General features: G+C 38.5%; 1 protein-coding gene across 4 annotated transcripts; it reads left to right on the forward strand.

Annotated features, from left to right (window-relative positions):
• The first annotated feature begins 1,920 nt into the window (after positions 1 to 1,920).
• Positions 1,921 to 23,622, forward strand: LOC105042463 (uncharacterized). Of its 4 annotated transcripts, XM_010919691.4 has the most exons (9): positions 1,922 to 2,576; positions 2,709 to 2,763; positions 15,226 to 15,341; positions 15,418 to 15,513; positions 16,615 to 16,702; positions 18,928 to 18,991; positions 19,157 to 19,223; positions 19,323 to 19,412; positions 23,365 to 23,622. In XM_010919691.4, exons 3-9 carry the CDS (start codon positions 15,231 to 15,233, stop codon positions 23,413 to 23,415), a joined length of 567 nt encoding a protein of 188 aa, XP_010917993.1. In that variant the 5' UTR covers positions 1,922 to 2,576; positions 2,709 to 2,763; positions 15,226 to 15,230; the 3' UTR covers positions 23,416 to 23,622. The 4 variants fall into 4 exon arrangements, with proteins under 4 accessions (XP_010917994.1, XP_010917993.1, XP_010917991.1 ...); XM_010919692.4 differs by lacking the exon at positions 2,709 to 2,763 and having other exon boundaries at positions 1,921 to 2,576; XM_010919689.4 differs by lacking the exons at positions 1,922 to 2,576; positions 2,709 to 2,763 and adding an exon at positions 5,855 to 6,955.
• The last annotated feature ends 620 nt before the right edge of the window (positions 23,623 to 24,242 follow it).

Below are 24,242 nucleotides of genomic sequence, written 5' to 3' on the forward strand. Positions count from 1 at the left end.
CTTCCAGCCACGATCGACTCTATTCCAAACTTCTACTGCAAGAAGTCTCTATCCGAGCTTCTACAGTAAGCGATCTTCATCTGAGCTTCTACGGCAACCGATCTTTATCCGAGCTCCTACAAGAGTCGGACTCCGTCCGAACTTCTACAGAGGATGGATCCCAAATGAACTTCCACAATGGATGGGCTCCACCAGTCAGATTTCTATTCCAAACTTCTTTCGGACTTCATCAGTGATCGAGCTTCTCCAGCAGCGGGACTTCTACAATAAGAAGTCTCCATCCGAGCTTCCACGGCAATCGATCTTCGTCCGAGCTTCTACAATAAGCGACCTCCTTTCAGACTCCTACAGGAGCCAGGCTCCGTCCGAACTTCTACAACAGAATTGAATTCTGGACTCCTCCAATGTTCGACCTTCCCCAGTGTCCTCAAGACTCCTCCAGCGGACGAGCCTCCCTAGCGCCATCCAAACTCCACTGCCGGATGACTCTCTGTCGGATTCCTCATGAAACCAAACCTCTCCAGCTGACAATCTTCAAACGAGCTTCCACATCGGGCAAATCCCAGACGGACTTCTCTAGCAATCGGACTCCTACTGGACTTCTCCAACAGAAAGTCTCCGTCCGAGCTTCTACAGCAGATGACTTCCGCCTACAGCATTAGCGCCCAAGGCACCCGACAATAGTGGACTCGTCAGCAACCTCGAAAACATCCGAGCTTCTCTTAGATTACTGAGACAGAGAGCCATTCCGCTCCACCAGACGTCCCAGCTGAGCTTTAGCCGTCAGGCCCGAACTCTCCGGCAAGTCACGACAACGGACACTACTCCACTCTCCATAACAAACTCTACGTGGCCATGAACGGCCCCCTGACGCCACTACTCTCCGTAACAAACTCCGCGTGGCCCCGAACGGCCCACTACCAGGCAGTTACAGACATCGCTGTCAATCAGTTACGCTCTCCATCTATAAAAAAGAATCCCCAGATACGTTCTTTTTTAAGCTAAAAACTCTATCTCGAAACTCTGCTAAAATTCTATTTGAGTGCTCTATTTCTGTTGAGGCAGAGTACTGACTTGAGCGTCGGAGGGTCTTGTCGGAGCACCCCCAATTCCGGTTTAGACTTCTCTTGCAGGTCCCGGTGGCGGACGCGATCTCCTCAACTTCAGCTTCTCCAGCGTCGGTGGAATTCTGCACCAATATAATTCAATTTTTATGTATTTCAACTTGTTTTAACACTCAGACTTGTCTAATGTCTGCTCATCAATATTTTCTATAAAAATATTATTTGAAAAAAGATCGATTCAACAATTGAGAAAAGGAGAAGTTCAATTGATTTGATAGGTTTCCAACGAGACTATTAATCTATTACCCACTTTTAACTTAAAAGAATAATTTTATAATTTAATTAATTTTTATTGACATAAATATGATTTTGATTAAGAATAACAGCTGAACTATTTTATTAAAGACATTCATACAAAAATAATATTTTATAGGCATATGAATGCAAATATTAATTTTGAAAGGATATTCACGTAAATTAAATAATTAAGAGGATATTCACATAAAAAATCTAATAATTTTTTTGGTATGTATACCCTCTAAAGCATATGAAATTACATGAATACTTACAAAATTGCTATTTGCATGCATATCCTTATAAATATTTTTTATATATATATACCTATTAAAAATATTTTAATCATTTTAATTTTAAAACTGTTAATTTTTTAATAATGTAAAATGGCATGAGTAGATGTGTAAAAAAAAAAAAAAAATAAAAAGATATATATATAAAATAAATATTTACGAGGGTATATATTTAAACGTGAAATTTGCAAGGATCTTCGTGTAAATTTTGATGTGCAGGAGGTATGTACGTAAAAAAAAAAAAAAGAATAATAATTATGTCGACCAAGGGTTTGAGGGGAGAATTCTCCCCTAATATTATCCCAGTCCCCCACATCCGCCTCCCAGCTTTTCTGACAACCACCATCCGTCGCCGGCGACAACCTCCTCCACCGTCGTCTCTTCCATCGCTCTTGCGGCTCCCGTTCCTTGGGCTTTACCCTCGCGCGCCTCTGTCCCGCTGCCACTCTTGCGTCTCCTCTCTTTTCCACCCAGAGCCGGCGTGCCTTCATCCCCTCTCGTGTGCGACCAAGCCCTTGGCGCATTCCGCATCGCTCTTCTACCTCCTGCAGACCTCCAACACCACTGCCTCTTGCATTCTCACTGTCAACTTCTCACCTCCACCATTTGTCCGCCGTTCTCTCCATCCCGCTCGCCACCTCAGCCTTCCGCCTCTCTTCCTTTTTCTGTTCTCCTCTTGCTCATCCCACAGTCTTTCTCCGCTTATTCCCTCTCTCCCTCTCTCACCCATCATTCCCGCTCCCTTCGAGAGCGCGCGCGCGCGAGTGTGTTCGAGGGTGAAGGGCTACTGTGCCCTCTTCCACCCCTCGCACCGGCCCTCTCTCATTTTCCTTCACAATTAGTCTATCTCCTCGATGATCTAACCCTAGAAAGGCCTCCACTGTGCCGCTTCCTGTCTTTCGCCCTGCGAAGGAAATAGGGCAAGGTTAGTGTCCCATTTCCCCTGTTAAAATGATGGTTAAGAATCTAGGATTTGGAATTTTGGACAGTTGTAGGAATTATTTTAAAATACTAGCATAGTACTGATTCACTATACGTGTGGTTTTTGGATTATTAGTTTTTGAAGGATTCCTGTGAAGTGACTAACCTACCTAGTTGTTGACATCTGCGTGGTAAGTAACATTTTATACTAGATAGTGCTTATCTAAGATTAATTGTGCAAATTGTTGACCTAATTTCAAAATAAATTACATATGAAAGTTTGAAATTTCATGAAATTTGATTTATCATTGCATTTCTGTTAACTAACAGCATAATTCGAAACATAGATCTGCATGTAAAATTATATATCTTGCATGTTTAGTTGTAAAATTTGAAGAGGTATTGTAAAATAAAAATAGATTTGATTTATTATATATATGTGTATTTTTTGACTCTCAACCTAACTATGAGATGAGCCTCGACTTGATTATGATGTGACCTCACCACAAGGGTAATCATGGTGATACCCTACCACAAAGTATGGCGTCCCACTATGGGCATAATCATGGTGATACTAGTCATGGGGTATAAAAGTGGCACCCCACCATGGGGGTAATTGTGGTGATACTTAGCCACAGGGATATAAATATGGTGATCTCATGATAGGAGGCAATTACAGTGATACTTGAGCAATAAAAGTATCAGTGAGGCTGTAGTTAGGGCTGTAGAACTAAATGTATTGGAACTTGTTACCTGGATACAAGTGTATGAATGTAAGTATATTGGATTATGAAATTCGGATGTGCTACTTCTACCCTACTCTTATTGCATGTATCGATTCATCAAGTGGACATTATTGAAAAGATAAAATGTATTGTTTCAATATGTGGTTATTATTGAAAGTAAATGTTATAAACTTTATTTGTACCGATGTATCATATTTTGTATAATTTAATAGGGCTAAATTACTTGATGTGGCTTGATCCGATTCTATAAAATAGGTTTGTTACTTACTGAGTTACAAAGTTCATAATCTTCACCTATTATTTTCACATCCATGGACCAAATACTAGGTTAGTATTGGCTTTTGGGCGAGTATATAGAGGCAAGGCCAACTTCATAGTTAGTAGATCTAGTTTTAATTAGTTTGTGTATATCAAAGAGTTGTTTGTGGATTATGTATAAATAACTTAAATAATAGAAGTTTTGAGTTGTAAAATTTGGAAGAACCCTGTTTATGACTTGTGGTGGTGTGTATGAAAATTTATGGTAGTTTTTATAATAGTTCCGTTGTTCTGATTATCACTATTGCCTATGTATGAATTAGATTGTTACCAAATATTGTTGAATTCATAGACAGGTAGAATGTCTTTCAGGCTTATAAGGTCAACCCTATGAGTATGTGGTGCTTGTCATGCTCTCGAATTATGATTTTGGGGTCGGGATGTGACACTTGCCCACTTTTTCTCCTCTTTCTCGTGTTCTTCTTCTCTCAGTGCATTGTGATTTTTGTGATCAGTATGCTTGTATGACCAGCTTTAATTAGAATGGTGATTAAATTAATATGCTCCCAAAAGATTTGAAGTTTGTTTTGATAAGGATGCTATGATTCTCATGGTGCCTTGTGATATAGGTCAAATTTGTAAACAAAATGTATAATATGGATTGTATTGATTGTCTAGGTTAGATTCAATGCAGCATGTGCGAGCAACTTGTATTATTTCTAGGAAGTCCATCTGATTTTTAAAGGCTCATCATCTGTGGTCTCCTTAGAATGTGATGAAGTGGCCTTGTGCATTGACATGGATGAACCTTCTTTTACCCTACTAATAAGATGGACTAGACTATTAGGCCAATTTAATTGCAATATTTCTTGGCATGTGCAATGCATGTAAAAAAGAACTAGGACTTGAGGATTTTAAATTAGTCCTCTAATCCTGCTCTCTATCTCTCATCTCCTGTCTTTCATCTATCTGTGCACAAATGTATATGTATTTCCATTAACATCGGTTCTCTTCAATTATAAATAAGTCTTCCAATGAGTACTTTTAGGAATACATGAACTCATAGAGCTACGTGAAATATTATGTTCGTGATCATGTTCTTGTTAGTCCAAGGAGTGCATGTTTTGGGGTCTCTATTGTACTTGATGTTGTGGAATGGACTGCAGGTTTGCATTTGCGGATCTATGTGCATATCTGCACTAGTAGGTTAACCATCTGGAGTGAAGTATGTACTTGTTTGTTTCTTCTTGGGTGATGGTGAACTTGGTAACACGAGATGCTGGACTTTAGAGTAGTTAATTGTTAGTAGTGTGTAAGAGAGAGTTAGTGTTGTATATTTCTAGGTACAGGGAGTTCAGTGATGTGAAGAGTCACGATGAAACATCCTTAAAAGGAGTAAATTGTCATTTTATCTCATTGATAAAAGAGGTGATAATTAATTGTGAATTTATCACCTTTGTTAGCATATTTCTACAAATTGTGGCATTTTTCAGAGTGCTTGTCAACATTGTTATTCTTATTGCTGGCAACAATCAATTTTGAAAAACCATCTATTTTTGTTTGGAATTATTTCTTTCCATGATAATGTAAAATCTTTAAGGATTAAATATCATAGATTTTCGAGAGTTGTTTGCAAGAGCTTGAACTGTGTAACCAACAAGGTAGGTTAAATGTGGACTTTGTTATTGCTTAAGTTGATTTCCTTAATGCATATTCATGCTTCTACATTTAGTTGTTAATTGCAATGGAACTTTGTTGCATATATTTTGGACGAGGTTATATTCAACTGCTTGTATGCAATGTCAGCTATAACAAAAAACAATGTAGGTTCTTATTTTTCAGCTTGCAAATTATTAATGTGTATTTGCATTGAATTTATTTTTGATAATGTTCACTCATTGGTGCACGCATACATCTTACCTTGGATTTCCCATTCAGGGATCACTGCTTAAAAGTTAGGTGCCTGGTTCAAAAGTTGAGGGCCATGACTATGGTAGATGATTTTTGAATTATCCAAGTTGATAGTTTAGGATACAGTCCCCAATTCCTTGTATTGGTCTCTCAATTGCTTTAGCCATTTCAAGAAAATTCCTGTTGTTGTCTGTGTATATAGGGAACATGACATTGATAGCAAATGGATCATAACTGATGGTATGTTTTAACTAGTCCTGTTTGTGATCTCTGAGAATCACAGGGAGACGCTGTCATATTTTTCTTTAAATGGAATGAAGAAGTTGATCTACTAACAATTTGGGATATGCTTTTGTAAATGGGACAGGAGGACCATACCTTTTAGAGAGTTGGAGAGGAAGTATGCCATCATGGTAGATGTAATCAACACATTCTTTTGGTCTTGCTACATAGCTTTGCGGCTATCTTTTCAAGGAATATTGCAGAAGTAACTTTTAGTTAATAACTTTCAATGTAATGATATTACTTTGAGCTCATGGGCCTCTTTATTTTATTGTTGTTCCATCTATACCAATATGATGCTTTGAATATTGTTGTAACTTTTTTCAATGTTTTGCTTCATTTTGAGTGAAATGTTTGAACCTACTCAAAGATAAGGTGATTACATGGAGATGAGTGAGGAAGAAAGTGGATCCCCAAAGTCTAGGGATCTTAAGAAGTTTATATGGCCTAATGGAAAGTTGGTAGGTACATGTAAATTGTGCACAAAGTATTTGGCTGGAGGAAGTAGGAATGAAACTAATCACATGGAAAATCATTGTCCAAATAGAGAAGAGAAAGCAAATCAGTGCAACTAAGGGTATTCCTCATTCGAATCGGTTACCCATGTAGAAGTAAAATTGTCATTCTTAGCAATGCTTGCGTAGACCTATGTTGAATTAGGTCATGATCAAATCACAAAGCAACTTTGAATCTAGAGAGTGTTTGGTTCGTGATCGGAATCGGAATGGAAATCAGAATGGCTTGAAATCGAAATCAGAATGGCCAAATCCCTCGAAGCGCTCGGAATCAGAATCAGAATAGAAATTTGAATTCATAGAGGACAGTAAGGATTGAGTTCTATACAGATTGAGCCATTTCCATTCCACTCCAGAATCGGAATGAGATTTCTCCCAATCAAATGGATGAAATGAGAGTCATCCATTCTAATTTCGATTCCGATTTCAAACTCCACTCCCCCCAACCAAATACCTCCCCTATTATATTATCCATTATAGGTATCAGTCCTTCCTTACCTGGCAATTTTTGGTTGGCTGCGCAAGATGCCTCGCCATAAGGGTGGCACATCTGACTGTTCGACATTGCCGCTCACCCCCGCCTCTCTGGCACATCTTCGTATGTATCGTAATGCTCCCATCGGTCAGCACCCATTATGGCCCACTTCTGAAGGGAAGAGAGGGTGTGAGAGGTAATTCGAGGCTTCTCTACTTTTTTTTTTTTTTTTAATTTCCCTTCTTGAATTAAAATTCGGTTATTTTCCTTCCTGAATTAAAAATCTGTTTTTGTTCGTCTTGATGTGCTAATTTATTGAGCCTAGGGTTTGTAATCCGAATCGTTTTAGAGGCTGTAACCTTAGAAACTTTGTGATGATAAACAGAAAACAAACCCAAGGGACGAGGTTTACGATCTGAGATGCCAAGTTTTCTCGAGATTTTAGAACCTGAGATGTTTCTTTGTTATGTGTTGCTTTGTTTCTTTGGGATTTCTGAAATACTGATTTTACTCGGAATTTTAGAATCTGAGATGTTTCTTAGCATGCGTTGATTTGTTTCTTTGGGATTTGCGGAGAAATCAATTCAATAACTTGCCCTAACTTCTTTTTTATCTTTTATGAGCCCGTTCTGTAATGTTATTTCAGTTCTCGGCATATTTCGAGATTTGCATAATTACTAAGTCATCATAGGTGTATCAAATTGGAAAAATACTGACTCATGGAAGTTTTTTTCTTTGATTCTTTTTTATTTTGCTAAGTGGACAACGTAAGCCCGCCAAAAATTGTGATACCATAAACAATGATTCTTCTTCCTCTTGTATTACTCAGTGCTGGTTACATTGTGTCATGTTATATTCAGATTCTAAGAAACATGATGACTTTCTGCATTTTAGATTCGAAGAAAAAGAATTTTGGAACTATTCTGTTTTAATTATTGGAGTTGTTACTTAAGATATATGAATTGCTGATGCAAAACTTTATTAATCAATGATTTTATTCCTTTTTATTGGCTCCTAGTTTCACTTAGAAATATAGAAGCAGTTCAAATTCTAGACTCAGGTCAAGTTGGTTTGTTAGGTTGGCTTCAGAGACATATCGAGTCGGGGGTTGGTTGACTTGACCAACACTTGGGTTGTGTTGCATCAACCTTCAGAATTTTAGTTTTGGGTCGAGTCAAGGGCTGACCTGGTAATGAGCCTAGACTAACTACCCTTCTTTCTTGCTTTTTCAAACTCCCCCCTGTTTTCCCTCTTGGTTCAGTGCCTAGCCAGCCTTCAGTACATTGCTTCTAGCCCCCTCCTTACCCTTATTATCTGAAGCCCAAACCCCCTTTGTACCCTTCACCTCATTTCTTTAAGTGGCCAACCACCACTAGCTTGTTCGTCTAGCTAAAGCCCCCAAATCTCTTGGCTTTTAAGTGCTCTGCTTTCTTGGTGCCCTTTTGGAAATTTGGCAGTTTCACACTTTCATCTCTCCTTCCATTGATACATTTCGTGTCATGAAGGACTTCTGGTAGTCGATTTTATGCAAGGACTCAAGTCTCGATGGACGTTTCATAGGACGTTAGGATTGGGTACCATCTCAAGTGTTGGTATAGGACTATCCTGCCATTATTCTATCCTAAGTGTTGGAATGGGTGGGACAGTGGTGCATCTTGTTCCATGAAAAAATCAGGATATTTCCGTCTCACGAGATTTAAACCTTGGGTTTTTATGGATTATGGGTCAATCATATGGAGAGAAAAAGTTATAGTTATATCTCGCTTCTCTGTCAGTGAGTTACAACATGAAACCACTTCTTTGATCAATTGTATAGAATTTGACTTAGTTTAGTTGTATCTCTTGCCTAGGGATGGCAATGGGTTGGGTATGGGTCAGTTAAGAACCCCATACCCATATTGGCATCGAGTCCGATTGTGTCAAGTCAGGTAGATAAGATAGTTTGGGTTGGGTTGGATAGATAAGACGGTCGGATCGGGTCGGGTCGGATAAGGAACTCATCATTGCAAACATTGTAAAATAATTATATTTTGGAAAGGAGGAGTTAGATTAAGGTTATATCGGATTGAGTTTGGGGTGGGATATACCATTATTCGTACTTGATCTGAACCTACTTTAGGTTTTTTAACCCCATTCAAATCGGATTGGGTCAGATACCTAATGGATTGGCTAAAATTGCCATCCTTACTCTTGTCTAATGCTAGAGAGATTCGATAATTGTTTCTTGGCTTTGGGGCCAATTTGTTTGTTTTTTTTGCTGCATGAAAACCTGATTCTTTGATTGTTCACAAATAAATACCTAGTACAAGTGGCCCTAGATGTGTAACTATTAAAATCTTCTTTGCCTGGCGAAATCTATAGTTCATCATTTCTCAGGTAAAGAGAAAGCCTTCCCTTATAAGCATTATAAATCTTGATTTATATTTATATATGTTGGGTATAAAATACCACCAGCTGAAGTTTGTAAAAGACCGACCCTTCCAGGACTTTTCCGGCTTCCGACCTTGTGTGACGTCTTTCTGAACTCCCTCGACCATCCGGACTTCTCCGACAATGAGCTTTCCCATTCATCTATCGGACTGCTCCAAACGCCCTCTGGGCTTCATTATCAGCCGACCTTCTACAGTGATCAACTATTCTCCGAATCCCTTCCAGACTCTTTCCGACCGCGGACGACCCTATTCCGAACTTCTTTCGAACTTCATCAATATCCGAGCTTCTCCGACGATGCAATTTCTACAGTAATCAGACTCCATCCAAGTTTCTACGACGGTCGACCGCCTTTCGGATTCCATTCGAGCTCCTGCGAGAGTCGAATTTCTACAGCAAGCAATCTACTCCGAACTCCTACTGCAGGCGGTCTACTTCGGATATCTACTCCGGATCCCAGACGAGCTTCTACAACGGGATAGGCTCCATCGGCCAGGTCACTACTCCGAGCTTCCACGACAATCGATCTTCGACCGAGCTTCTACAATTAGTGGCCTCCTTTCTGTTTTTTGCAAGAATCGAACTCCGTCCGAACTTCCACAGCGGATGGATTCCGGACGAGCTTCTACAACAGACGGGCTCCAGCAGCTGGATTTCTACAACGGCCGATCGCCTCCGGTGTCTGCCGAACCTCCCCAGCCATCAGCCTTCAATAGCGTCAGCCGGACTTCCACAACACCATCCAGACTTCCACAGGATCCCCAGACTCCTCCAGCGGACGAGCCTCCCCAACGCCATCCGAAGTCCACCGTCGGCCGACCCTCCGCTAGATTCTTCATGAAATCGGACTTCTCCGGTGGATATTCTTCAGACGAACTTCCACATCAGGCAAATTCCAGACGGGCTTCTTTAGCAATCGGACTCCTACCGGACTTCACCAACAGAAAGTCTCCATCCGAGCTTCTACAGCAGATGACTCCCGCCTATAGTATCAGCATCCAAGGCATCTGACAACAGTAGACTCGTCAGCAACCTTGAAAACATCCGAGCTTCTCCTAGATCGACGAGATAGAGAGCCATTCCGCTCCATCAAACATCCCAGTCGAGCTTCAGCCGATAGATCCGAACTCTCTGGCAAGTCACGATAATGGCCACTACCCTACTCCACTTACTGCAACTGATTCCGCATGGCTCCACCACTCTCTGGCAAGTCGCAACAATGGACACCACTCCACTCTTCGTAACAAACTCCACGTGGTCCTGAATGGTCCCTGACGCCACTACTCTCCGTAACAAACTCCACGTGGCTCTGAATGGCCCATTACCAGGCGGTTACAGACGTCGCTGTCAATCAGTTACGCTCTTCGCCTATAAAAAGGGACCCCCAGATACGTTCTTCTCTAAGCTCTAAACTCTGTCTCGAAACTCTGCTAAAATTTTTACTTGAGCACTCCATTTCTGTTGAAGCAGAGTACTGACTTGAGCGTCGGAGGGTCTTGCCGGAGCACCCCCAACTCCGGTTTAGACTTCCCTTGTAGGTTCCGGCGGCGGTCGCGGTGATCCCAGCTCCAGCTTCTCCGGCTTCGGTGGAATTCTACACCAACAGAATTGGCGCTAGAGGAAGGGCACTGTGTCTTCGTAGTATCCTTGTTCTTAAAGAAGTGCAGGAAGACGGCAGGGACGATGGAAGTCGACCCGGAGGACGCCTAAGGCCGAGAAGGATGCTAGAGGGAAGCTGGAGCTCTCAGGGAAGATGAGGGGGACCGAGGGATTTTCTCAGGCAAAGTGAAACCCCTGAAGGAGGACGTGTTTAAATAGACCTCGGGGTCCGACGCAATAATGATTGTGGATCTTCTCTGGCCGACCTGCACTCGCCGCGTGTCCCATTCACCGTGGCAGGCGGCTGAAAATGGCTGACAGCTGACAAAATCATTATTGCGTCATACCTAGAGCTACGCCCCAGCGGGAAGTCCGAAAAAATTTTTTCGGATCGCTTTGATTTGAAAAGACTACGGCACCAGCGCGCCAAATGCCAAAATATCTGACAACCATCGAGTGCGAAAATCGAGGGGGGCAACTTCGGCTGTGAGAATTTCTCTGTATTTCCTTCATTCGGAATCCAAACTCGGAAGTAGGGGGACTGGTGTTGGGTATAAAATACCCCCAGCCGAAGTTTATAAAAGACCGACCCTTCCAGGATTTTTCCGGCTTTCGACCTTGTGTGACGTCTTTCTGAACTCCCTCGATCATCCGGACTTCTCCGACAATGAGCTTTCCCATTCATCTATCGGACTGCTCCAAACGCCCTCTGGGCTTCACTATCAGTTGACCTTCTACTGTGATCAACTATTCTCCGAATCTCTCCCAGACTCCTTCCGACCGCGGACGACCCTATTCCGAACTTCTTTCGAACTTCGTCAATATCCAAGCTTCTCCGACGATGCGATTTCTACAGTAACCAGACTCTATCCAAGTTTCTACGACGGTCGACCGTCTTCCGGATTCCACCCGAGCTCCTGCGAGAGTCGAATTTTTACAGCAAGCAGTCTACTCCGAACTCTTACTACAGGTAGTCTACTTCGGATATCTACTCCGGATCTCAGACGAGCTTCTACAACGGGACAGGCTCCACCGGCCAGGTCACTACTCCGAGCTTTCACGACAACCGATCTTCGACCGAGCTTCTACAATAAGTGGCCTCCTTTCAGCCTTCTGCAAGAACCGGACTCTGTCCGAACTTCCACAGCGGATGGATTCCGGACGAGCTTCTACAACAGACGGGCTCCAGCAGCTGAATTTCTACAACGATCGATCGCCTCCGGTGTCTGCCGAACCTCTCCAGCCATCAGCCTTCAATAGCGTCAGTCGGACTTTCACAACGCCATCCAAACTTCCACAGGATCCCCAGACTCCTCCAGCGGATGAGCCTCCCCAACGCCATCCGAAGTCCACCGCCGGCCGACCCTCTGTTAGATTCTTCATGAAACCAGACTTCTCCGGCGGATAATCTTCAGACGAGCTTCCACATCAGGCAAATCCCAGACGGACTTCTCTAGCAATCGGACTCCTACCGGATTTCACCAACAGAAAGTCTCCATCCGAGCTTCTACAGCAGATGACTCCCGCTTGTAGTATCAACGTCCAAGGCATCCGACAACAGTAGACTCGTCAGTAACCTCGAAAACATCCGAGCTTCTCCTAGATCGACGAGATAGAGAGCCATTCCGCTCCATCAGACATCCCAGCCGAGCTTCAGCCGACAGATCCGAACTCTCTGGCAAGTCACGATAATGGCCACTATCCTACTCCACTCACTGCAACGGATTCCGCGTGGCTCCACCACTCTCTGGCAAGTCGCGACAACGGACACCACTCCACTCTTCGTAACAAACTCCACGTGGCCCTGAACGGCCCCTGACGCCACTACTCTCCGTAACAAACTCCGCGTGGCTCTAAACGGCCCACTACCAAGCGGTTACAGACGTTGCTGTCAATTAGTTACGCTCTCCGCCTATAAAAAGAGACCCCCAGATACGTTCTTCTCTAAGCTTTAAACTCTGTCTCGAAACTCTGCTAAAATTTTCACTTGAGCACTCCATTTCTGTTGAAGCAGAGTACTAACTTGAGCGTCAGAGGGTCTTGCCAGAGCACCTTCAACTCCGGTTTAGACTTTCCTTGCAGGTCCCAGCGGCGGTCGCGGTGATCCCAGCTCCAGCTTCTCCGGCTTCGATGGAATTCTGCACCAACAATATATATTTGGAGGCCTCAGTATTTGGGCAATAAGTTGAAGAAATGATCAGGTTGTAGCAGATATCAGATAGGATATATCTTTGGATTGCTGAAGCCACAATTCATGGATAAATTGTGACTGGTTGGAGATACAATGTAGAGAGGTGAGGGGAAGGAGATGGAAAGCAGTCTAGGGATACACAGACCTGAATTTTTTTTTTTGGAATATCATAAATCACCTTGGAGATAGATCCTGTTATCCCAAACAATAAGGAATGAGATGAGACTAGCAATTTGGTCAATTTTCTCATCAACTTTCTTTCTTGACCTTTATCCCATGTTTGACTGGGGTCGTAAGAGGATGGATGGATGGGATTAGAAGGATGGATGGCCTTCATCTACCGTTTGGCTCAAAAAGTTAGGGAAAGAATGAATGAAAAAAGAAGGATTGCCCATTTACCTTGGCCCACCAATTAGCATCCTCCAAAATTGGAAGGATGAAGGAAGAAAGGATGGAGCATTGAAAAATAGACTTTTGCATTGACAAAATTATCCCTCATTAATTTTTTTGATAAAACTATGATGCTTCTTCATTTTTCATTCATATTATTTATATATATTTTTATATATACTATTAAATTTTATTAGTCATTATTTTAATTTAGTATATTATTTTCTTAATTATAATTAAATAATTAGATTATCTTCTATTTCTCTATTTATATTTACTTTTTTGAATTAACTATTTGTATAATATTAATTAACTATATAAACTAAATTATAAATTAATTAGTTATTTATATAATTAATTTATTCATAATTAATTTATAAAATTATGTAAAATTAAATATTTATATATTTTTTGTATAATTATAGATTATAAGATTATAAGTTTATACATTGTTTACTTCTTTAGTATAAATAAGTGTTATAAATTGATAATAATAATATTTTTTATCAAAAGATAATTTAGTAAAAATATTATACAAGTGTCATCCATCCTTCCTCTCATTCTTCCTATACTAAATGGGGGAGGGAATCATTTCCTCCCACCTTCCATGTTTCACCAAACATATGAGAGGATGGATGGTCCTTCCTCCTCCATCCATCCTCTTTCAACCATCCTTCGTACCAAACGGAGGGTTAGAGAGAGTTTCCCCACCACTCACAACTTATCCATATGTGGTAACTTTCTAGAGGCCAAACATGGCTATAAAGTTCTATTTTTTTATCATGTGTCTTAATAATTGCAGAGAGCTATCATAATATGAGATGGAGTGCTAAAAGCTAGGGGTTTAGAATCAAATACTAGGGGCTGTGTTAAGAATTGAGATAGAGACCATCATTAAACATAATATCGAGAGAGAGAGAGAGAGAGAGAGAGAGAGAGAGAGAAGAGGAAAAAGAGAATGGTCTAGGGGTATAACCTTGCTATAGTTAGATGATAAAAAACTATTCAAATTGTATCACTATATTTTTGAGATTGCTTTTGTTATTCTTGGATAAAGCTTTGAATATTATCAATGCCCTTGTATTGTGGGCCTATCTCAATATAGTAATTGTAATTTTGCTTAAAATACATTCTTTGCACTGAAATGGAGTCACCAGTTCATGGACATGTATTCGTGATGAGTTTTAGTGTTTGGACCTATGTATTGTAATGGTTTCAAAGAAATTTAGTACCAGGAGCTGTGTATGCAAAGAGTTTCAACATGTATAGAAGAAGTAAAGGTGAGCCAAACTTTTATTTCATGAACCATTTATTTGTCACAGTTATTTAGTTTGAATAAATAAACACAATTTACTTATTCATTATGTCAATTTTTTCACATTGTGCCATTATTTGTCTATCATTTGTTTATCAAATTGTAGCATTTGCATACTCTGCATGAGGTTGGCATTTGAAGTGCTTTATGTATAATCAATTTCAATATCCCATATCGACACTATATAATTCCATGTTTGCATTGTGATTTTCTATAGAGTTACCACCCACATCTTGGACCCCTAACCCTTTAGTTCCAGAAATGTATAACTAGGCCATTCCCAATTGATCTTGCATCATTAATTCTGTATTGTAGCTTCTAACCAACATTGTTCAATTGTGACAATGGAACCTAAAGGACACAATAGCAAATAAAATAAATAGAGGGTATATATGGTTTTTGCAACTTCAGAGAGCAAATATCAAACGTAATATTTTTGAGAATATGCATGAAAAAGACCCAATTTATTTTGCTTTTTTTTTTTAAAAAAAAATCTTGCTTACAGAGCTAACAGGCTGTTTATGATATCTCAATGTTCTAGGTACCATGTTTTATCTTAGCCTAATTGAGCATAATTTGCCAGTGCCTCCTCACTTACTCAGCCGTCCTCTACTTGATGCAGTCAAGGAAGAACTTGAGAGGCTGTTCTTGGACAAGGTGGGACTAGTAATAGTGTTGTTAATTTTATGTACATCTCTTCCATTTATTTATGCATATATTTGGTGTCTACTAGGTTATCTCAAGTTTGGGGCTTTGTGTCTCTGTCTATGACATCCAATCCATAGAAGGTGGTTTCATCTTTCCAGGAGATGGCTCTTCAACATATAAGGTGCATATCTTTTTCTTCATTTTTGACTTATGGAGTTTCAATTGCATAAATTTTGAAAGTTTGCTTAAAGGTATTATTGATAGGCAGCTGCTTCAGTACTTAGCTCAGTTCTACTTCCTAGATTATAGTCACCCATGCAAAGTGGCTGCCTAGAGTTTCAAGTTCCTGCTTAGTACCATCCAGAACCTAGGCAGCCGCATAGCACACCGAGCAAAAATGGTATACAACTCATGTCAGTTAATATATGCTACTTGATGGCCTATTGCATATGAACTATGCTGTTTGTTAAATATTCACTAATTAATGAGTTGGAAATTTTAGATCATAATAACTAATAAATTATTTATAGACATATCAATAAGCAAGACACCTTCTAGAAACCCCCCTGGTATGTGTACTTGTTAAATAGCTATTTTCTTTGTTCATGGGAGGAAGTTAAGAAGGTCTACGTAAATGTCATGGATTGTGGATGATCTTCCCACCAACCACCAAACTTATGTTTACCCATTAATATTGCATTCTGTTCCTCTTTGTTATGTTTCTTTCTTTATTCTTCCCTATCATTCCTCTGTTTTCCTTTGTTCTTCTCCATCCCTTTCCTGTTATTGTTTTCCTCTTTTCTATTGTCCTTTCTTCCTTTTTTCGCTTTTTAGCTTTTTTGGACCAAATGTTTTTTTTCTTCTTATTGCACTGGTTCATTACTTTGTTATAGATATTTTTCCTTTCCACTTCCCTTTATTCTCTTCTTTATCTTCTTCCATGTATTTTCTTAATTCTGGATCCAGTTGAGACAAAAATAACATATTTTTTTTCCTTCTTTCTTTCCTTTTCCATTTTATTCCAGTTTTGTTAACCTTTGGTATTTAACCCTTTGTTTCTTTTCATCCTTTTTTCTTGCTACCTTAAAATTTATGTTTAAGTCATAAATTGGTTATTGCTTCCAAATTTGCACTTCGAAAAAATAATATGCAATTACAAATGATAATATTGTTTCATGATAACAGCCATTTCATCCGATCAAAATAAGGTACATATATGTTGGTTTATGTGCTTTCTTTTGTCACTAGTTATGCAACTAATCAACTATTCTTCTTTTGATAGGTTGTTTTCAGATTAGTTATGTTTCGGCCATTTGTTGGGGAGATTCTCGGTGGAAGGATTGAAAAATCTAGTGCAGATGGCTTGCGCTGTAAGTAAGAAATTACTTGTTAAGCACTAAACATATTTTCATGGTCATGGTCATATGGAAGATAGTTTGTTCTACAGGCTTTCAAAGTGTTGATACTGGAAGCATGCGAACAAATAATAAATAGTACACTATTATTTATTTTATCTGCTTCTCCTTGTATTCTATTTAAAAGTAATGGATCTTTTGCCAAAAGCATATTTCTGTCATGATGTAGAGGGTAGATGGTGGTTAAATTATCCCATCAACTAATGGTGTAGGTCCTTTATTTGCTTCTTTTAAGTGGAGTTTTGGGTGAAAATTGTAAGGAAGCTATTGCAAAATCAAATTTTCATGGGTTTAATTCTAGGCTAAGTTCAAGTTTCAAGACACTTCGGACAACATTTACTAATCAGGTTCTTATGGTAGTGTTCAAGGCCTAAGGACTTATGATAGCTTCCTTGATAATCTTGGGTGAAAGAAGTCTGTGTTTAATGGTCATCAGGTTTTCCTCATTCTGGTGATGATTCATACTTTCTTAGGCACATTCTGTGATAAACTGTGAAACATTTCATGCTGATGCCCTTTTATCTTGTTGGAACTTGGAAGAGTTTAGATGTAGTGTTTAATTAGGATTTGTTCATTGATCGGTACATAACTTCTTTCTCCAACTTAAGGTATAAACTATGGAGTTTTGCAAGTGTTAATCTTGGATGAAATACAAGCTCCACAAAGATGATTCATGCTTTGAATGAGTTCATCCAACTCTTACATTCTCCTCATAAATTTTTGGAATGGTTTTACTTTAAAATTAGAGTTCGATGATAATTTGAATAGGTTCCTTGTAACATACCCTATTTCATGGTAGAATTTGGGATTTAGATTGTTTTAAGAAGTTTATGATGGAATGGAGTTTGTGAGTTTGTGACTTCTTACAAACTCATGATTTAAAAGATTTAGGAATCAAAAATCTCTAAATAGATATAAAATTAAAATGTCTAGTCATATGTTGCTGTGAAGTTATTTCAGGGTTTATAAAGATTTGTTTAGGCCAGTTATGGTATCCTTAGGTAAGTTGATGTGAAGTCCTGACTATGTTGAACTCATGATCTAATTGGATAAAATTTAGATATAATTTGACAAGCCCATAACTTGTAATTGTAATGATCCTTTTTTTTGCGCTTTGCTTTTAAAGCACCAAATCAATAATTTTATGTTGTGGATGGTATTACATATCAGGGCCAGACTTGTTTGTTGAGAAAATGTACTTGATCTCCTTAACATAGAGAACTTTATAAAGAATATACACTTCTAAGGAAAAACCATTTTTGCAGTTCTATGTTATCACAAGTAACAACTGCTACAAATCAGTGGTGATTTCAGGGTCTTCTGGATTTCAGCAGAATAATCATACACCATGTATGGGCATGAAACACATTACCTATGGTAAACAGGTACTCTTACGTGAACTGGGCAATGCCTTAGTGGTCACACCCCCTTCCCTTGGGGGAGGTTCTGATTTGGACCTTGATTATTTACCTTGGATGGGGCTTCCCTTCCTTTGTCTGAAGAAGAACAGAAAAGGAAAAGGGAAAACAAGTCTTCTTGGTTATATGTGATTGGCAGTGTGGATTCTTTTCATTTTTCTTTATAGGCAAATATAATCCTTCACTTCTACATATCATCCTGGGACCATAAATGGCGGTAATTATGTGTACTCTTCTTGAATTTAAAGTATGACCATGTCAAATGGATTTTTGTTGTTGATGACTAAAACTTTAGTCATCCCTTCTTGTTGTGTCTGGATGGCTGTGTCTAAGTGATCACCACCCACTTCTAGTCGCATGATTGTGCTTTCTATGCCAATATCCTACCTCTCATTATAGACATAGTGTTTTGATTTTTTTGTTTGTTTATTTCCATCAGTTTACATGTTTGCATTTTTCTTTATGGGTAAATGAATAATCCTCCACTTCTCCATATAAGATTGGGAGCACAACTGGTAGTACTAACGTGTGCTTCTTTATATCTGGGAGGGTGTCTCTGACTTATTGCAACCATTTATGGTCACTTGTACTTTCTGTGCAACCATCGTATCACTCATTATAGAGAAACTTATTTTGTTTTTTTATTTTAATTATTTTGTTAATTTTACATGTTTATCATTCCAAAACTGGCCTGTTGAACCATATCAGCAACTATTACTCTATAGGCTTACGATCATAATTGGTGGTTAACCTGTGTTGCAGTGTCTCTTGGGTTTTTTAATGACATATATGTTCCTGTTCATCTGCTGCAACAGCCATGCAAATTGTAAGGTCTTTATGTTTGCAATTGAATTTTCCTACTACACCCATGGTTAACCAACATCACTTGAGATTCTTCATGAATCCTTCTATGCCATTTGTTCGTATTGGAGAAGGGAGACTACATAATCTATACTATATAATCTCTTTTCTCCTTACATTTTGATGATAGGGGACCAGATAATATATGGATATGGCAACATGAATGTGGAGAATTGACTCTAGATCTAAATGAAGAGGTGTTTAATTTTTTTTTCCTGTTCAACTTGATATTTTGACAAACAGGTGTTAAATTTGTGCTGGCCCTTCCACTCATCTTCTTAAAAGTTATCTTGCAGGTACACTTTAGAGTGGCTGATATTAAATATCCTTCCATCCCAATTGAGCAGAAGGAAGATGCAGAACCATTTGCTCCCATGGAAATTATTGTGAGTCATGCTTCTTTTTTAACATGCCCTATTTGAATAATTTTTATGCCACACCTTATACTATATCATCAACTTCTACCCCATTCCTGGCTTTCGGATCTTGATTATGGCCTTGTTGTTGGTCATTTGGGACATAGTGCATCGATTGATGGAAAATGCTTCCATTGTAAACTTTGTGAATTAATTTGTATGCATGGGCATGCTGAATTAACATTGGATGGAAAGATGATGCATGCAGGAGGTTCAGACACAGCTTAGTGTGTCAATGGTGTTCTTGGAGATTTGTGATTTCCTAGAAATAAGTATTTTTTCAAGAGAAGTTTTCAAGACTGGGGAACTTTTAGTAACTTGTGGACTTACGTTCTATGACTGACTCCAAGAAAAGAAAATGAGAACAAGAATATGTATATACACATACATCTATATGTATGAGTTTGATTTGACGACATTTGAGCGAATCTTGACTCAGATCTATTCAGGTCTAGATGGAAGATGGAGAGAGATAATATATGGGTACCTAGAACAGTCCAAAAGAGGTTTGTCCTGACCAAATTATTGGGGCCCATTGCGATGATCCAAATCTTTGGATGAGATCTATTATGTCTAAATGCTTATTGTGAATATATGTAACCCAAACAATCCTTGACTAGGCCATAACCTGGAACATTACTAAGGCTACTCTAACTGTATGGTAGTGGATTTGAAGGATTTGTTCAACCCATGCGTTCACCAAAAACCAACTGAAACCCTTTAATGTCAAGTGAATTTGGGCAGTTAGCGGAATCGGGTTAGAAATTGCTACCACTGTACGCATAGCTATCGAATACATAAAAATATATTCATAGGCATACATTATGTGTAAGAATGTAAGAAACACAAAAATTCCGACATCTGTAGATATATGCCTATATGCATATTCAGATGTTCACATGCATACACAGATGTACATATATTTGCTAATATGTAAGTAATTTTATGTATTTAATTATATAGAAGTATGTATTTAATTACAGATAAGTAATTTTCTATACTTTCTTTTATAAATGAGACATTAGTGCTAGTAAGTGTATGAGACATGTTTGATTAGAGTCCTATGGAAAAAAGTAAATTATGTTAAAATGAAAACTAATGTAAGCTTATGTGCTGAAGACGTAACATATGAAATGTTTTGCTCTGGATCAAAACTCTAAGCATTGTTTTAAAAATGATCTATGCAGTCACCTATGGCTCCGTGTTCATATGTTGCCTCCTAACCACACTGCATGGGTGTAGCTTACCTTTATATGTAGATGGGTTGTATAGCTTGCCTAATGGCCCATATATGCCCGAGCCCCGGATGTGTGGCTCACCATGTTCTCAAGGTTTTTCTTAATTTTAGAAATCTTTATCAAGCTTCCTCTAAAACTTCTATTCTTTGATCTATTATTATGAATATATTTATCTTTTATTTTTTCTAAATATGAAATGCTTCGGTGCCAACTGAGCAACTGCATACTGCTTAGGCACTGTGCCTTACCTTGACCGCTCATATACCATAGTTGCTCTTTTAAACCTTGTCTCCAACCTCCAATGAGATGGACAATAGTGGAAGTTTGGCAATCTCCAACATGCGCTTGAAAACAGCAATGGTAAACTTTAGCACATCTACCATGCTTAGTAATTAGTTTAGCGTAAATTTTACAGACTGCAATATATTTTTGAATTCTTTTTAATTGTTTTCAATCATTGAATATGCTTTAGGATGCATTTGGTAGCTAGCAATCTATTCAGATTGCTAGCAATTTAACATAGTAATTTGGATTACTGTATTTGGCATGCTTTTTGGGTGGTAATCCATATTATCTTGGATTGCCTTGAGGAGGGGTGGCCATCCAGATTATCACTTCTTTGGCAATGTTGCAATAAAAAATTTTTTGACAGTGAGATTGGGGAGGTGAGAGCCACCTCATTACTACCCTTCTTGTTGCCTATGCAGTCTTTTTATTTCTCCTGAGACCACGTCTTTTGCTTCAGAAAAATCCCCAGACAAGGTGGGCTTGAAGTTCTCAAGGGATAACTCCACTTCAAGACTCATTTCCCGACCTTTTGCTTGGAAGGGATGTACCACTGATTTAATGCTCATGCATATCGTGCTCTGATTTGGAAGTGTTTTAAGATGTCTATACCAAGATCGACCTTTTAGACTCTCAAAATACATGCCCATAATGTGTTTTAGCTTATGAGCTATCTTCTGGTGCATTTTAAATCCCTGATGTCCCTTTCCCCCCCTCTCTCTCTCTCTCTCCCCACATCCAAATACATGCACATATATCCATATGTATATGTGTGCGTGTCATCATTTTTGAAGTGTATGAAGGTATTATCATCTCAGATCTTTACAGGTGAGTGTCAACCACTTCCTAATGCCTGAACACTGACGCCTTTGCTAACAATATAGATAGCATTTCATATATGCATGCATGTGTGTGTGTGTACATATATATACATATACATACATATATACATATACATATATATATATATATATATGTACATATATCCATATGTATATGTGTGCGTGTCATCATTTTTGAAGTGTATGAAGGTATTATCATCTCAGATCTTTACAGGTGAGTGTCAACCACTTCCTAATGCCTGAACACTGACGCCTTTGCTAACAATATAGATAGCATTTCATATATGCATGCATGTGTGTGTGTGTACATATATATACATATACATACATATATACATATACATATATATATATATATATATATATACACGTATACATATATACATATACATATATATACATATATATATATATATATGTACACACACATATATCTACACATATATGTACACACACACACATATACATGTATCTATACATATATGTGTACACATATATGTATAGATACATGTATATGTATGTGTGTGTTTCCATACATGTATATGTATGTGTGTGTACACACACATACATATACATGTATCTATACATATATGTGTACACATATATGTATGTGTGTGTGTGTGTATATATATGTGTGCGTGTGGGGGGGAGAGATTTGGATAAGGTCGATCGGATTTAGGCTCAGATCCGATCAGATCAAAATTGGACAATGGGAGTCATATATGTATGATCCAAACCGTTGGATGTGATCTACTACTTCAAAATTGCTTACATACTAAAAATTATATGATTTGAAGGCCTCTAGCCTATGTATTAAATAATCAAAAAATACATCTAATTCAATTTTATTTAGACGGTCCAATTTTTGACTACTTGATGCATAGACTAGGGGTCTGCAAATCATATAATTTTTGGTGTGCAAGCAGTATTGAGATAGTAGATCATATTCAATGACTTGGATCATTGATGTAGGACCCTTATTATAGAGTTTTGACCTACATACATAGATACATAGATTGATTGATAGATTGATATACGTATACATACATACATATACACACGCACACACATCTACATATGTGTATACATACACATACATCTACATGTATATATATACATATGTATACGTACATATATGAGAAATGCAAAATATCAGTGTGTGACTTTAGAAATTTGGTTGAGATATATGGTATTAGTAGGTATTTTTGTTGCTGTCAAGGACAAACGTGCTCAGGTAGTGTTGATTAGTGATATTGAAATGCTTTTCTGTTCTGTAAGCAGTTAGATAGATATCATAAATTTTGACAAAGTGATATTTTGTTTTCATAAATGACATGTTCCACATGAATTTACTGGAATTTGATAAGATTTTACAATAAAATGAGTTGTTGATGTGGTATGAGATAGTTATCTTGCATGACCCCAACATGTTACCATATTGAACTGTGTTTGCCAATTAATTTTTTCCAAAGTTGAAGTTTTGGGCCTTCCTTGTTAGTGGGCAAAGTAGATGAGATCACTGATCAAACAATTTTGTTTTTTTTTTTTTTGTGTCAGGGAGATATATATGGAGATGGTTTGGGCCTTCTTTCTTGGTGGGCAGAGTAACCAATTAAGATGGTGTCAGAACTCTGCGTGTACCAGCATCAGCCTCACTAACAATGCTGTCTTTCATAGGCAAATGAGTTTTACCTATGTTCAGTCCTTGATAGTTTTCATTGTATCACCTATACGTAGAATCCACTGTAGGGCAACTAAATTACAGTGCATCATTTTACACCCTCAAGAAAAAAAGAGAGCATCATTTACTGTGAACTTGCCTGACTGAAAAGTTATTATTCCTGGTGTGATCATTAATCTATCTATTTATGTAGTAGTTATTGTTGCTATTACTATTATCTTTTGTGCTGAAGAAGGATTCACCTTCCTTTTCGGGGATCCACCATGGGATCATTAGCTACTTGCTTTGAGATCTATGTCCATGGATCAAAGATGGAGTTCTCAGAACTTTGCAGTCTGTGTATGGTGATCTAATGGTGATTTCATGCAAAGGAAGTTGGATTCTTTTTTTGTGTGAAAGATACAACCTGGCTGATTGCTTTGAGATATGTGCCCATGGATGAATGATGGAGTTCTGAACGCTTTCAGATCTGTGTATGGTAGTCCAATGGTGGATTCCCATGAAGGAAGGTGAATCCTTCTTTCGTGTGAAAGATACAACCTGATCCCTGCATAGAGACTGAATATTTTTCTAAGACAACAATTGTATATTATTGAATATCTTATGCATGTAGTGAGAAAGGCTTCGAGGCCGGTTCAATAAAAGAAAAAACAAATCTCATACTCTTCCATCTGCAAAAGGAGAGAAGTGCAAGACCCACTCTTTTGAGAGAGACAGATCACCTTTGAGACTCGAAATCCTAATTGAACTCTAA

This window comes from Elaeis guineensis, chromosome 4 (genome assembly GCF_000442705.2).
Source record: "Elaeis guineensis isolate ETL-2024a chromosome 4, EG11, whole genome shotgun sequence".
NCBI lineage: Eukaryota > Viridiplantae > Streptophyta > Magnoliopsida > Arecales > Arecaceae > Elaeis > Elaeis guineensis.